The 14,551-nt window shown below is 41.8% G+C and overlaps 1 protein-coding gene across 5 annotated transcripts in view; it reads right to left on the reverse strand.

Moving 5' to 3' along the window:
• Nucleotides 1-14,551, reverse strand: part of TSPAN4 (tetraspanin 4) — a 430,627-nt gene that overhangs the window by 291,510 nt on the left and 124,566 nt on the right. For 2 of the 5 annotated variants that reach the window (XM_027702894.1, XM_027702859.1), the window contains exon 1: nt 12,535-12,554. The exons of 2 other annotated variants lie outside the window; for them this stretch is intronic. In XM_027702894.1, coding sequence (XP_027558695.1) covers nt 12,535-12,548 — 14 coding nt within the window. In that variant the 5' untranslated portion in view covers nt 12,549-12,554. Of the gene's footprint in view, nt 1-6,416; nt 6,434-12,534; nt 12,555-14,551 lie in introns of those variants that run through there. One more of the 5 variants, XM_027702866.1, reaches the window with a different exon arrangement.

Raw genomic sequence — 14,551 nt, forward strand, 5'->3', positions numbered from 1 at the left:
ACCTCATCACAAACTTATTAAAAGTTCAACAGAAAACTCCCTAGACAGTACATGGTTTTCGCTTTCAGAAAGCTGTGATGCCAGTGGAACGAAACCGAGAGGGCTGACGCATACAGCTTTGAAACAGCTGCCCTCACATTAAATGAGTTTAGCTGTTATAGAAATCAATAAATTATTCCCCACCTCCTCCACCAACATTAATACTGTGACTGCTGCTGATACGTGCATAGTACCGGACTGCTGTGAATCCCACTTCAGTGAGAGCCGAGTACCCTCACACATGCACATACACTCAGAGACAGTACTCTTTCTAAGAAGTACACAACTAGATGGCATACACAAAAGACAGGAGGAAGAAGCCTGGCCTACATATCTCTCTTAATGTAAGTTTTGAACTTAAGACTTCAGGTACATGACTAAAACATGGTACAGACAACCATGCCTAAGAAGTTTATGGAGGCAGACACAGTTTAAAAACACCCCCTTGAAAAAAAGCTACTTCATATGAAGGAGAGAGAAGACAATAAAAAGCTGAGACTTTGTTTCCTGGCAGTCTGAATTCCAGTCAGACAGAATGGCCACTCTTAGGGATCCTGTGGAATTGGTCAAAAAAATTTAGTTCAAATGAGCTATTGGCCATGAGGAGGTCCACATGGAAAGGCCAAGACATTCATCAAATTTCTTGCTCATGTCCAGAGAATTTATAACCAGATCACAAGACACAATTTTAACCTATTTACAAGGAGAACAAATCCACATTTGATGCTGATGCTTCCACTACCCTCCTACAAGGATGGATCACAGCCTACAATGTGCAGAGCTGCCATGGGCCTCTTGAGCGACATGAGAAATCAGTGACAAATATACCCAGACCTCAGTTTTTAGAGGGTTGCATGTCAGCTGAGGGTGAAGTGGGAAGGTAGTGACAAAGTTTAAAAAATCAATGCATACTCCTTGCTTTGCTAAGTAACTCCTCACATCTCACCAGTAACTTCTCATTAGCACTGAGGTTTGCTCTCTAGGAGCACATGGTCATTTTGCACTGCACACGTGCTGAGCACAAAGCTGAAAAACTCTCAGCCCCCAAGGGTCCATGGCCTGATGAAATGACAACACTGGTGGAGTCCCTAGGCTGAGGAAGCATTAGATAATGAGAGAGAGGACAAGGATCCTGAGGAGGATCATCAGAAGTATTAGTCAAACTGGCCCTTCAGATTTAAGCCAACTAATGCACAGTAGGAATGCCAAAAGACTGCCTCTCCTTCCCATTAATTAAAATGATTTCTACAAATTAGCAGGCATCCACGTTTGTTTTAAACAGCAACTTCTTTACATTCCACTAAAAATAGAGAAATATAAAAAGCATAACTGCCATTCTGCACAGAGAGTGCTGAAAAATTAAAATCCTTTTCTTCATCCAAGTGAGTCAAAAATATTCTAATGCCAAGTGTGGTTCTAAAGATGCGGACAAGGTAAGTTGAATAACATAATCTACTGGAGCATAATACTTTAACAAATTACAGATATATCTGACCCCACGTTAATTGACTAACAAATCATTGATGAGCAGGGGAATGAAGGCCAGAATGAGGAAATTTCTTCTCTCACTTCCTGTCACCTTCACAGCACATCTTCTAACAATCCCAGGGTTGCATTTTACAGGATACTAAAACACGAAAGGCAGACAATTCAAAATTTATGAGGAATGAACCAAGAGACCCTACTGAGTGCCACCTTTCTTTTTTCATTCCTTGTGCCACTGGCATAAATTGGGTTCACAGTCTTCTCCCTCACTTAACAACCTTATGTATCCTGCATTCATATATCTCTCCCTGTCTGCTAGCTTTTATTGCGATTTACCAACATTCACTTCTTCAGCTGTCTTTCTCCCTCCAGGGTTCTTTGTATAGCCCTAAGGGAACTCAGGAAAATACGTATCCTATCATTAATGTTACAGGTCCTTAGGGTAAGGTACTGCACTCATCCTTTCTCAGACTGAAGATAACCAGGTGGGACACTCTCCATTACAGGCATAAAAAGGCTGCTATTTAAACTTGGGTACTTATAGTAATAGAAGAGACTTGCTGGTACCACAAAAGGCTCAGGGGCTCAAAATGAAAGGTAAGTCAAGGCCAAGTTTTTTCCTGTACAAGAAGGCCACACACAGGAACCAGACCAAAAGGGTTGTTTTTTAAGAGATAATGACAGTATAAAAATGCAAAAGTGCTTTTTCCTGTCAGGTATTTGTTTCTCATTCCCCAGGTTTTCTGTATATGTTCCACAGTATTTACATCTAGCTGTTGGAGCCTCAAAAACACAAGGTACCTAATACAGTATTCCAACTAAATTCCTGTAAGAAATGCCTCAGAACCATTTGACTGAAGGGAAGAAGCAGAAACATTTACCATCAGGTGGCCTTCTCAGCTACAGAAATTTGCATCATAAGCATCAGCACTCTAGTATTTGCAAAAGCTAAGTCTGCCAGGGCTGAAAATATTATTCAGGAGCAATAAAAACTACTGACTGTGGCTTGTAGTGAAAGCAAACTTTTTGGATAACAACTTCAAGCCACAGTTGAGATGACAATTCCTGTGTGCAACCAGTCAACACTCAGTGTCTACTAACAGCCAAGAAAGATACCCATTTTTACAGAGGTTTCAACCCTCCTGTCCTTCAAAGCAGAGAAAAAAAACTGTAGCAAAACTGAATCGAAGGGTAAGATGCCAAAACAAAAGAAAACAAGCTCAAGAGATGTGACCACATGACTTCCTGACATAACTAGGACTTGTGACTCTCTGCTGCGTGTCATATACAGAATGTTACACAAAGATGTGGACAGACGAAGCAGCAGTAAGAATCTAAGTAGAGCAGTATGCAAAACTTGTTCTGAAAAGCTTTCTAACCCAGAGGCTAACCTGGACTGGGGTTCTGTTTCCACCAAGAAGAGAAAGTAAGGAAAGATATGGCACTTCCTGGGTAATATTATTTGCAATACAATACTTAGAAAGTCTTGTTTCGCCAAATGAAGAAGTTGAATGGCAAGACAAAGACAAGCTTCAACATTCTTGTCAATCTGTCCTGTATACAAAACTTTGTTGTTAACGTTTTCTGGACCCTTGTTACAAGTAATTCCCTGACTGCTCATAGGCCTGCTTGCCAGTACCAGAGATGCTTCTCGTATTTTTCCTCCCTCTGACATTATTTGAAATACTCATTCCTGCAACACATCTCCAACTGGCCCTGCATAAGGAGCAAGGCGTCACATAAGGTCAGGGTGTTCAGCACACCACAATACCATGGAAAATGCAATTAAACTACTGCAGTAAAGCACACTGAGTCTAGTTTGAACAGAAAGGGGGGAAACTGCCAAGTTTCTAAGTAGGTCTCTAATAACAGCAAAATGTAAAATTTAACCTCAGGAAAGATGCAGATTATGATCCTGGCCTTTAATGTTACAAACAGTGCTAAAATGCTGCATATCTTGGGAGTATGAAGTAACTTGAGCATTTAACAACACAGTAAGACCTATTTTGTTAGAAAAGAATAACATCTTTAATTGAGCTTTTAAAAAGTGACCAGGATTTTACAACAGTAGATTCCTAGCATTATTTGAAACTAAGACCTTTTAAATAATTTCATGTTATACATCACTAAGCTGAAGCATTCAAAACCAAGGGAGAGAATAAAGCACAGGGAGATAAAGCGATCTGCCCACGGTCACCTGAAAATTTTTCTGAGAGGCAAGAAGAGAAACTAATTTTTGACAAATCTCTATGCCCTGACCAGAAAGTCTTTCCTCTAACACTGTATCTTGGAGTGATTAAGATCATATGCAGCTACAAATATACTTATGCATGTAATAGCTATGCTCATCCCTGAAAAAAGGCAAGCAAGGTGCCTCCTGACTTACCCAAGCAAACTATATACTATAACAAATAAATCAGGACTGAGTCAGTTTCGTGCTAAGGTTGGCATTCCCAAAAACAGAATGCCATCTTGGGTGGAATAAATGTCCCCATCATATTCATAATGAAGCTAATCAATTTTGGGCTTGTAAAATAACCCTGTCCAGAATTTTGATGAACCACATGACCTGTCTTCCAACGAGGTTATTGTTAAAGACGTCTTTTTACTGGAATTTCAATAATTAATCATGTTTTGGGGTAGTTTTATTTCTGTGTGGCTTACCCTTTGATGATCTAATTTACATTTATAATGATCTATTCCCTTGTGGATTAATTGCTCATGTTATTTTCTCTATTAATCAGACATCAACATTTGCATTACAGATTACTCTTCGTGCTATTTTCACACTACTAAATCTGGCAGCATGATACTAATGATAAATACTTTCCTCAGTTCCAGAGGTGAATTAGTGTTTCAGTTCTTTTAAACAAAGGCATTATTAGGTTCTTACCACTCTTCTGAAGTAGGCTGGTCATTCTGTGGTATTATCCACATACTTAGACAATTCTTATGTCTAAGAATTCACTTTTTTTCTGCAAACCATAAATGCACTTAGTTCACCCACTGCTGTCAAACAAGCCCTGAGCACAGGGCAGAGAGTTATGAATCTGAGGCCATCACAGATTTCTTTCCTAGATTCCCATGAACCTTTAGAAGAGTTTCACACCTTCCAGCATTGCAACTCCTTTCTCAATGTTCCCCCCAGTGTTGCCTGAAAAGCTGTTTTTTGTCAAAATTGCTTACTTACATTTAGGAAAAATAAATTATCAGTACTAGTATAAAACAACACAAATCATTGACCTGAGCTAGGCAGTCTGATTATGCCTGGAGCAGATAAGGAAGCACTCACACACACTGCTCTGTCCACAGATCACTGAGGCAGTAACCTTTGGCAGGTGGCTGTGGACAGTCACCTCCTTCTCAGCTCAGCTAGGTCCAAAGGAACACACCTGGGCCCTGGAGGAATTGCAGTCTGCACCTCTGCTCCCAGATGGGTGGCATTACATTTAGCCCTGAAGACTTGCTCATGATCCTCTCCCCAGATGTGACTCAAGATAACACAGGCCAACAGGGAGAAGAGGAAGAGCCCGGCTACCACAATCCCCACACTTTGCTGCTGCATCCTCACTTACCTGTAAAGAATTTGAAGCAATAGCAGCTCCAGGGGTGCTCTCCCTGGGCTGTTACTCTGACATGGAGGCTTGGGCATGGCAGGGTTGTTATTTGTACAGGAACAATGGAGCACTTCACAAGTCCAAAACACTCTCAACATACAAGTACAGTCAAGGCCATACTACATCAGATTATTAAGAGACATATTGTTTCTATATAGAAGCATCCCTGTCCCCTCAGGGTCAGCAGTTTCAAAAACAGACTTGCTGTCCTCCAGGTAAAGACTTGCTAAACCCTGCCAGTTTCCACTTTTACAATGGCAGAGAAAACTTGGACACGTGAAACACTTATGCCAGGGTTGGCAGCATGAACAAATGGTGCACTACAAGTAAACGTGGTGGTAGCCACACTTTATACAGCACAAGACTAAATTCCCAGCAGATCTGTCATACACATCTGAAACTCCTCAACTGTAGGCTGCCTCTTCTCCTCAAATGTCCTTTGACACACCACTACAACTGCTGCCTTGAAATCTGTCACAGAGGAAGCAGTCCTGTGCTTGCCACAGAAGTTTCCAAGCCATTCCTTTCATTCTGGGATGGTTAGCGTTTCTTCCATGTGACTCCAGTCAGATAGGGACGAATAAATACCTCCTCCGTCCATTGCTACACAGGAAGTGTTTTCCTACTCCATCAAAGAAAAAATCCATTCTATCTTACGGCAGTCCACACTACACTGTCTGCACAAGCAGGACTGTCAGCTGTGGAGTTCAAGAACAAGTGACTCTTGAGGTGGTACCTGGAACCTGCACAGCAACACTGACAGGCTGTCTTACAAGACAAATTGAAGGAGATCTATTACATCTTAAAGTGATTAAGCCCTTTCTAACACCTGTTTGATTCCTTACTCAGCTCCTGCCCTAGGGCCAAAATACAATCTATTCCATTCCCAAAAAGCAATATTTTTGTCTGCAGACATCAGGAGGGCCGCTTATAGTGTAAAGTACGTTTTAGGTAAGTAAATGTCTCAAGGTGGTCCTCAGTGAGAACACCTTCAAATCAACCTGCTCAGCATAAGGCATCTGCTGCAAGACATGAAGTATTAAAGTACTGGCTGATAGAGGTTCAACTAGGCAATAATTGGGAATGTTACTTTGATAACCTATTTATGGAATGTCCTCATTTTCCAGCCCATGAATATAGTTCCTCCCTTGACTTCATGGTCTGGTTAGTAAAGCTCAGCAACTCTGTTCATTTTGGACACAAATAATACATTCATATCTGCTGGCAGATGTTGTGCAGAAGGCTGCTCATTTCACAGCATAAACCTTTTCATACATATTTCATTCCTTGTAGCATATTGTTGGAATTATGTCACTCCTATACTGTATCAGTTCTTCCTGTGTCTTCATACCCTTCAAATTATACCTTTGGTCTTGCCTCATATTCCTGAGGTCATAAAGTCTCTGAACTGTAAACATTCCTATTCTCTACCACAACAGATCAGAGAGAAAATTGTGCAAGGCAGATCAGAGTAGCCCCCTCCAACAAGAAATTAAAGTCTCGACTTTGCGCACAGCTCCAAAACTTGTGCTACTGAGCTGCCATAATGACATATTACATTCCATTAATCTGCAATTAAACACTGACAGAGACTGTCAATCTAATGCCCTATCCATTCAGCAGAACTAAATGTACCATTTCTGCCCCCAACACCGTTCCTACGACTAAAACACTTCAAAATAAAGTTAAATGTGGGATTTAATGGAGCGGGGAAGAGTCCAAATTCTGAATTAAGAAGGAGCGAGATTAGAGCATTTATAGCCTCACCATATCTGTGACTATAAAGCCTGAGAAAACAAAACGACTCTACAGGAGTATGTGCAAGCACAGAAATCATCTGCTAACACCTACAGCAAACTTGCAGTTTGTTCTCAGAAATTCCCCTGGTACAACCAACTTTTTGCTATCTGTATGTACTCGCTACATCGGAGAGACATAGTCCTCCTCAGTGCTATCCTGTCTGAAGCGTTCCTTGGTATCTATTACACCTGCCCCCAAAGCACACCACGTTCCCTGATGGTTCATCTTAGCTTGGCAGAACATATCAAGTTCAACACTCTATCACACTTACATAGCTGAGAGACAACAGTGTTTGAACATCCCTAGAGGCTTTAGATGAGACACGAGCTAGAGGACAGCACAGTCCAGGGGATGGAACCTAAGCTGAGACCCCGTCTCCTCTGTTGACACTGCAGAAAGACATTCCTTTTACACTCTGTAGTGCCACTGAAAGGTTTGCTGCCATCACTCTGCTGGTGGAAGCGTTACTGCAAGTGCTGCTGGGTCTGCTTTGGTTAAAATCCATCAGGACAGATCAAACCAAAAGCTGCAAATTGTTTACAAAAAAATGATAAGATTCAGCTTCCTGCAGACTGCCCTGCTGTCAGATCTCTGTGGGCTTGTCACTGGGTCTGAAAAACAGTGACAGGTAGTGACATCCTAGCTGACACAGCTGGAGCCAGAAAGGGCCATCTGGTAAGAGCTAGAGGCCTCATTCCAGGAAAACATGTCTGCTCAGGGGGAGGAGAAGGAGGTTCCCAAGTGCTGTTCTGAGCAGAAACTTTATCCACCAAGAGCACACAACTGCTGTCTTAAATGACACCAGGAGGCTGCAAGCTCTCCCAGGCTGTGGGGTTGCTCCAGGGCTGAACTCAAATACAGAATCCAAACTAGTTCTCTATGTACCCTGTAGCCAGTGGAGACACACTTCATCTGAACATGACTTATCCACCCTAAAACAGGCATCCAAAATAGCTGGACTGAAGCACTTTCTGGCCTAGATGCTTTAATTTTATACAGTTAGAGACAGATGAGATGATGAACTTCAATGAACTGAGCCCTGACATGATGGGATTCAGCACACAGGGCTGCAGCAAAATATGTACCTCCACTGAGTGACTTTAGGTTTCCTTCCCAAACACATTACAACACACAGTTCAGTTTCAGTGGTACTGAACAACTTGCATAGCTGTTTATATTTTGAAAGCATTAAAGAATTTTAAAATTCCAAACCAAATAAAGAATCTCAAACATAGAAATGACCTCAATGTTCTTTATAATGTGCCACTCCAGCCAAGCATTAAAAACCACAGCAGCCACTCCGGAAGAGCATGGGCACATAACAATTGTAAATGTTGGGTTTGGAACTGCTCCTGCCCTTCCTGATCTCTTACAACTACTAACTGTGGGCTCCTACACCCAGGTGAAAACTCTGTAGTAACTGTTTCTTGTGAGAGGACTATCACTTTGCCAATAGGAGGAATATGGCTACAGGCAAAATTAACCCCAGTAAATGAGTTTGCTGAGTACACCTGGTTATCTGAACAGCTATGTTCTTTCTCTCTTTTAACCAGATACAAATTTCAGTTTCTATCAAGGTTTTTTTATCCCCAGTAGTCACAGAACAAATATATATGCCAGGTGTTTAGGGCTTACAATAGGGCCCTGTAATACTTTGCAAGTGAATTTTCACATAGTTGGGGTGTTTGCAATTCTCTGCTCACTTCAAGTGCTGTGGTCAGAGTCCAGCATCTACCAAACTCCCAACAACTGAGGAACAACCAGACATATGATGCTACCAGACTTGGGCATCTAAGTCTGTGGCATCCAAATTTAGAAGCTATTCAAGAGTCCGAGTCAGGGAGCTGATGTTTAGGAGGTGTCACAACATGTGGATCTGGACATCTCGCATGAGGGAACACTGCTTGTAGCACCAGACACCCACCTGCAAGGAGGGGTTTGTTAAACAGGGAGAGATGGTGTTGCCAAGTGCATAAGCACCATGGCAGCACAGACCCAGATGCTCCACCTTACACCAGAGCTAGCCAAAGCCTGATGTCTAATCAAAAGCCTTCCCACTTGGAGGCTCCCTTATCCATCTGCACAGTGTGGAGGGATGCTCTGCTCCCCTCCAAACATGCCGCCAGCTATACCGACTTCACAGCACAGAGTGACTGCCACCCAACTCACCACTACAGTTTCTGCTCCCCAGGCACACAATGTTAAAAGGTCACCTACATTTTTGACCGGCCACTTTTATAGTATCATCTCCACTTGCTGATTTTTTGTTACAAAAGGAAAGTAAAAGTGTTAAACCAAAAGACCTTGATTACCCCTTCTGCAACAGACTATTAACTTCCTATGAGATCACAAATCATTGGCCGCTAACGGAGAACATCAAGGAAACTAACACCATTTGTGTTGTCTAAAGGAAAGGAAATGCTTATAAAGTGATAAAAGGCAAAATATTTTATGTCTATATATACACATGTTAAGGCTGCATTATCTAACAAGCGGCCTGTCTTTTATGTGCTCAAAGAACAAAGCATAGAAAATAAGGATGTGGAGTCCAAAGAGATTTACTTTCTCCCCTTCTAACACTATCTACTTAGATGAAATTTCATTTCATTTTCATTTTTGTCTCACAAAAAAACACAGATCTATAATGCTAGGCTGCCAAGAAGGTTTTAAGCCATTCAGCACTTCCTAGGTCTTCCATGCTTAACCATCCCAAGTGGGTGAGTAGCATAGAAATCTGATAGAAGGAAATTCAAAAGACGTTCTCCAATGTAAAAGATACTTTTAAATATCTTTCAAAAAAAAAAATTGGATGACCATTAGTCCTACTGGAAGCCTATGGAACACATTCTCCTGTACATGGACTTGAATACTGGAAACTTTAAGCTGCCTATTTTACCAAGTATAATCACCTAGACAGCAATATGATTTTCAGTAATGGAAAGGAACTCCTAATATAGCAAAAAGGGCACATTGAGAACCGTTCAAGCTAAAGCTGGGCAAAATGGAAACTGAAGAAAAGCTGATTAAATTTTTACAAAGAGTAATTAACTACTGCCACAAATTAATAATTTGCATGGTACTTTGTCTGTTACTTCAAATCCTCAACAAAAGCAGTATAGTTTCTGACATCACACTCTAGCAGAAGTCAAAAATTAAAGATTAGACACAGGAACTGCTGAATTAGGGTCTTCAGCCCACATTAACCAGGAAATCTAAGTGATCATAACACTTCCTCCTGGAAATCAATTAAGCCTGCTTGTGTTTATTAGATGATAGAGATAGCCCACTTCTACTAAGAGGAGTCTAGCCCGCCAAATAAATCAGTACTTTATTATGAGGACAACAGAGCTGTTTAAACATACAGAAAATAAGGATCCAGCCTACAATAGCCATGATTCATAGCCTACAAACAAAATCAAAAGTCACCCAATTCCTAGCACAATGCCAAACTGTAAGCATTAGCAACAAGGACACAAGCAGCTAAATAAATGTATTTTTAGAATTAGCACACTCTGCTAATTGAGTGCATATTTGCAAAACCAATATAATTCACCAGAAAAATTTTCTCCTGACTGCAGGGCCACAGCTGGAAGGCATGGTACAAAGTACACAGACCATGACTCATATGATGATATAACAGCATCACCAGCTCTCACAAAAAAATCATAGAACACAGCATTCAGCACTTGCAGGACATTGCAAGAGTCCTTGATGTGAAGTGAGTAGTTCCTCCAGCTCTATTATTTTTGGGCCTGTTAATACAAGCAGAGTTCTGTGTAGGACCCTGAAGGAAAATATTCCCCCATTTTTTAACTTGGGGATTTTTCTTCACAAGGGGCTGACAAAAATCTTTTCCTCCATCTTAAGACACACCTGTGCCCATTACATTCAAGCTTTGTCATTTCTTGTTCTGTAACTTCTGTACTGTTCTCAGTTTTCCCCCAGCATAACTTTTTATTCCACATACCAAAGGGCCATACAGGAGAAAAAGTGCAAAGGCTGGAGAGGAAAAGGATCATAAGGAAGGTGGGTGGTGATTACTTTAGCTGTGGAAAAGGAACGATGAAGGAGTCACTGTCGCAGCACACAGGAAAGTCTATGAAAGTGAATGCATTTTTATGTGCACTCACAATCACATTGTTGACCACCCCCTCCTGCAAACACAGCAAAAAAGTCAAAAGAGACATTAAATTCAAGATATATTAAGAATTTTTTATTTGTTTGGTTTTTTTAGAACTTTACGATTTAGTTTGATTTGATCTCTTGCGATCAGCAATGTTGTATGGAACGGAACTCCTGTCTCCAAGGAACCAAGGAGAGTTTCTACCCTCCTTCATATCAAAGACAGCACCTTACCAAAATATCTGGTTGAGAGATGCAGCCTTTCTGATTGCAACTAAGCCAGCAAGCTCCTCTCTCCTAGTTGTAAGTGCAAACATCTATGAGTCTCATATTTGCATCCAGCATAAGACCCCTGTAAGAAATATAATGACTGCATGCACAAGGTAGAATACCACCAGGAAAACTCGGCAGATACAGACATGGTTGGAGTACTTTGTGTTAGCAGTGAGGAGTGGAAGAAGGTCAAAGGGGCGGGCTGCTTTCATTGAAAACCTTCTTAGGATGCTGGGCATCCAAGCACGTGAAGTCATGAAGCCAGCACTAAGCCTCGAGTTGCTGCAGTTGCTCATTTAAATGAGCCACCTTAGCTGCAGCTGCAGCTCACAGCTGCAGTGCAGAGCAGTGCTCAAGTGTGAGACCTGCTTAGTTTGATATTAAATCTCCTGCCCACTGTGGTGGGTGAGCCTTGGTTAAGAGGCAAACACCCTCCCAAGCTCTCACTCACTCTCTCCTCTCAGAACGACAGGGAGAAATTATTAAGAATAGCAATGAGAAAGCTTGTGGGTTGAGATAAAGACAGAGAGATTGCTTATCAATTACTGTTGCATGCAAAGCAGGCAAAACAGACATGACTTGACAAAAATTACTTATTGCCAAGTAAAATAGATCCAGATAGTGAGAAACAAAACCACAAACATTAAAATACCAGCTTTCCTCGCCCCTCTCCCAGGCTCAACTTCAGTGCTTTTCTCAAGACTCCACCCCTCACCCCAAGAAGCACTTCTCCAGGCTGAACAATCCAAACTTTCTCAGACTTTCCTCATAGGAGAGGTGCCCTCAGATCATTTTTGTGGACCTCCTCTGGACCCACTTCAACAGGTCCATGTACTGAGGACCCCGGAGCTGGATGCAGCATTCCAGGTGGTGTCTCACCAGAGCAGAGCAGAGGGGCAAAACCACCTCCCTCATCCTGCTGGCAATGCTGCTTTTGATGCAGATCAGGATACAGTTGTCTTTCTGGGCTGCAAGTGCGCACTGCTGGCTCATGTTCAGTTTTTCATCCACCAATAATCCCCCAAGTCCTTCTCCGCAGGGCTGCCCTCAACCCCTTCATCCCCAACAGTCTGTATTGATACCAGGGATTGCCCTGACCCAGGTGCAAAACCTTGCACTTCACGTGGCTGAACTTCAAGAGGTTCATGCAGGTGCAGTTCTCGAGTTCATGCAGGTCCTTCTGAATGGAATCATGTACCTCATGTGTGTCATCTGCAAATTTGCTGAGATCCCACTGTGTCATTGATGAAGATACACTGCCACTATGTCACTATGCAACAGTTCCTCTCTGCTCCTTCTTCATTCTCACACCTTTCCCCTGCTCTAGCGTGGGCTCTCCTCCTCCAGCAGTTCTTTGGGAACATCCATCTGCTCCTGTGTAGGTCTTCTACAGGCTGCAAATAATACCTGTCCATCACGGAGCACGTTCTCATCCTTCTTCTTCCCTGATCTTGGTGCTCCCTCTATTCTTTCTCACTCTCTTTTTTCCCCTCCTCCTCTCCCTGTGTGGCATTTTTTGCCCTTTCTTAAATATATCTTAACAGAGGCACCATCAACCCAGCTAATGGGCTGACCTTTGGCATGCAAGTGCTCCCCTGAACATCTGTAAATTTGATAATCTGAAATAAAATAACATAAAATAGACAATCAAAAGGTATTCTAATAAATTTCAAAAAGTAAGAGTATTTTCCTTAAAAAAAAAAAAGCCATACTTTGTTTTTTAAAGGTTAAGCAAATTAGTTTTGCCACTGTCCATAATTAGAATGTGGTAAATTAACAGTGTTGACTGCGAATCAAGCTTTAAAATAAACAAAAATAAATTAGAACCATATTTTTCATTTCAGGAACACAACCTGCCAGAGGACTACAGCTGTTCAATTGGCCCAGACCAGATAACTGAAACACGTGGTCCCTGGGACACACACCATTGTCAAGTCCATACAAAACATCGTGGCTAACCAAGGACCCAGCAACACAAAGAGAAACAAACAGCAGCAGCTGCAACCAAAACTTCAAAAAAAAAAAACCCAAAAGGTAAAAAGCATACAAAGCCAAAATGCTGAACACCATACTCATGGTTAAAAACTGCCAAAAATTAATTAACTCTCAGAATGATTTTTTTTAAATGAACATTTTTAATTAAGTTCTCATTTGAAAAAATGTTCCTATGCACCACCCAGTCCTTTTCCCCATGGGAAGACTGTTCACAGCAAAAGCTGTAATAGCTGCTGAGAGACAGTCCATAGAAGAAAACACCTAGGTCAGTGCTGAGGCTTCCTCTCTGCTCCCAAAAGGGTATTCACTGCAGAAACCCCACTTCTCTCCTAAGAGCAAGACTACAGCTGTTCCAAACAAGAACAAGCTCTCATCGAATCCCAACAAAGCAGCATCTTAAGAATATTCAAAGCAGCATCTTTTCAAACTCACTCCATCTGTGCTTGCTTAAATCCCCTATAATCCCTATCCATGCTCAAAAGTCCCAAGCTATATAGGTGAGCCTTGCAGAGGTGGTCCAAAGCTCACCCAACATAAACTAATGACAGAGCCACCATTCATGGAAGGGCTACCTAGGGAAAGAGCCCAAGACCAGCAAATTTGTACTTCGTATGCTCTTGAACTGTCAGGCATGAGTGAAATAACAAATTATATATGCAGGGTACTGTATTTAAATGCCTTTTTCTCTGCCTGCTCCTTGTCTTCCTTTTCTCAGCACACAGAATAGTTCATCAGAGTGAAATCCTGGGAGGTATTGATGCCAACACTTCAGTTTACAGCAAAACCTCAGCAGTTTTGGCAAGTACTTGTACATGTGGACAAGCAGACCATGTCAGGAAGAGCTTAAGTCCCTAACTCAGCAAAGCATAGTGGGGAATGCTTAGCACCTCCCTGGAGAGAAGCTGAGCAATCAGGCTCAGGGTTTAGTGTAGGACTTGGAGATCTGTGCTTTAAGAATCCTCTGTGGCTACAGGCAACTCAATCCATCTCCCTTGTGCCTTAACTCCCCATCTGTAAGTCAGAGACACTCATCTCTTCACCAGTACTAGGCTGATAGGGCAGCATATTGGAGGCTGGACAGTACTTATACAATAAATGTTAGTGCTAAGGAGAGACAGATTCACAAAACCCTTGGAGAAGGTAAAGAAGGTACCTAAAAAGATTAAAGAGCACAAAGTTTGACTAGAAGCCAAAGGGAACCACACTCTTAAATCATTTAA

This window comes from Neopelma chrysocephalum, unplaced genomic scaffold (genome assembly GCF_003984885.1).
Source record: "Neopelma chrysocephalum unplaced genomic scaffold, ASM398488v2 Primary Assembly neopelma1_24, whole genome shotgun sequence".
Classification (NCBI taxonomy): Eukaryota; Metazoa; Chordata; class Aves; order Passeriformes; family Pipridae; genus Neopelma; species Neopelma chrysocephalum.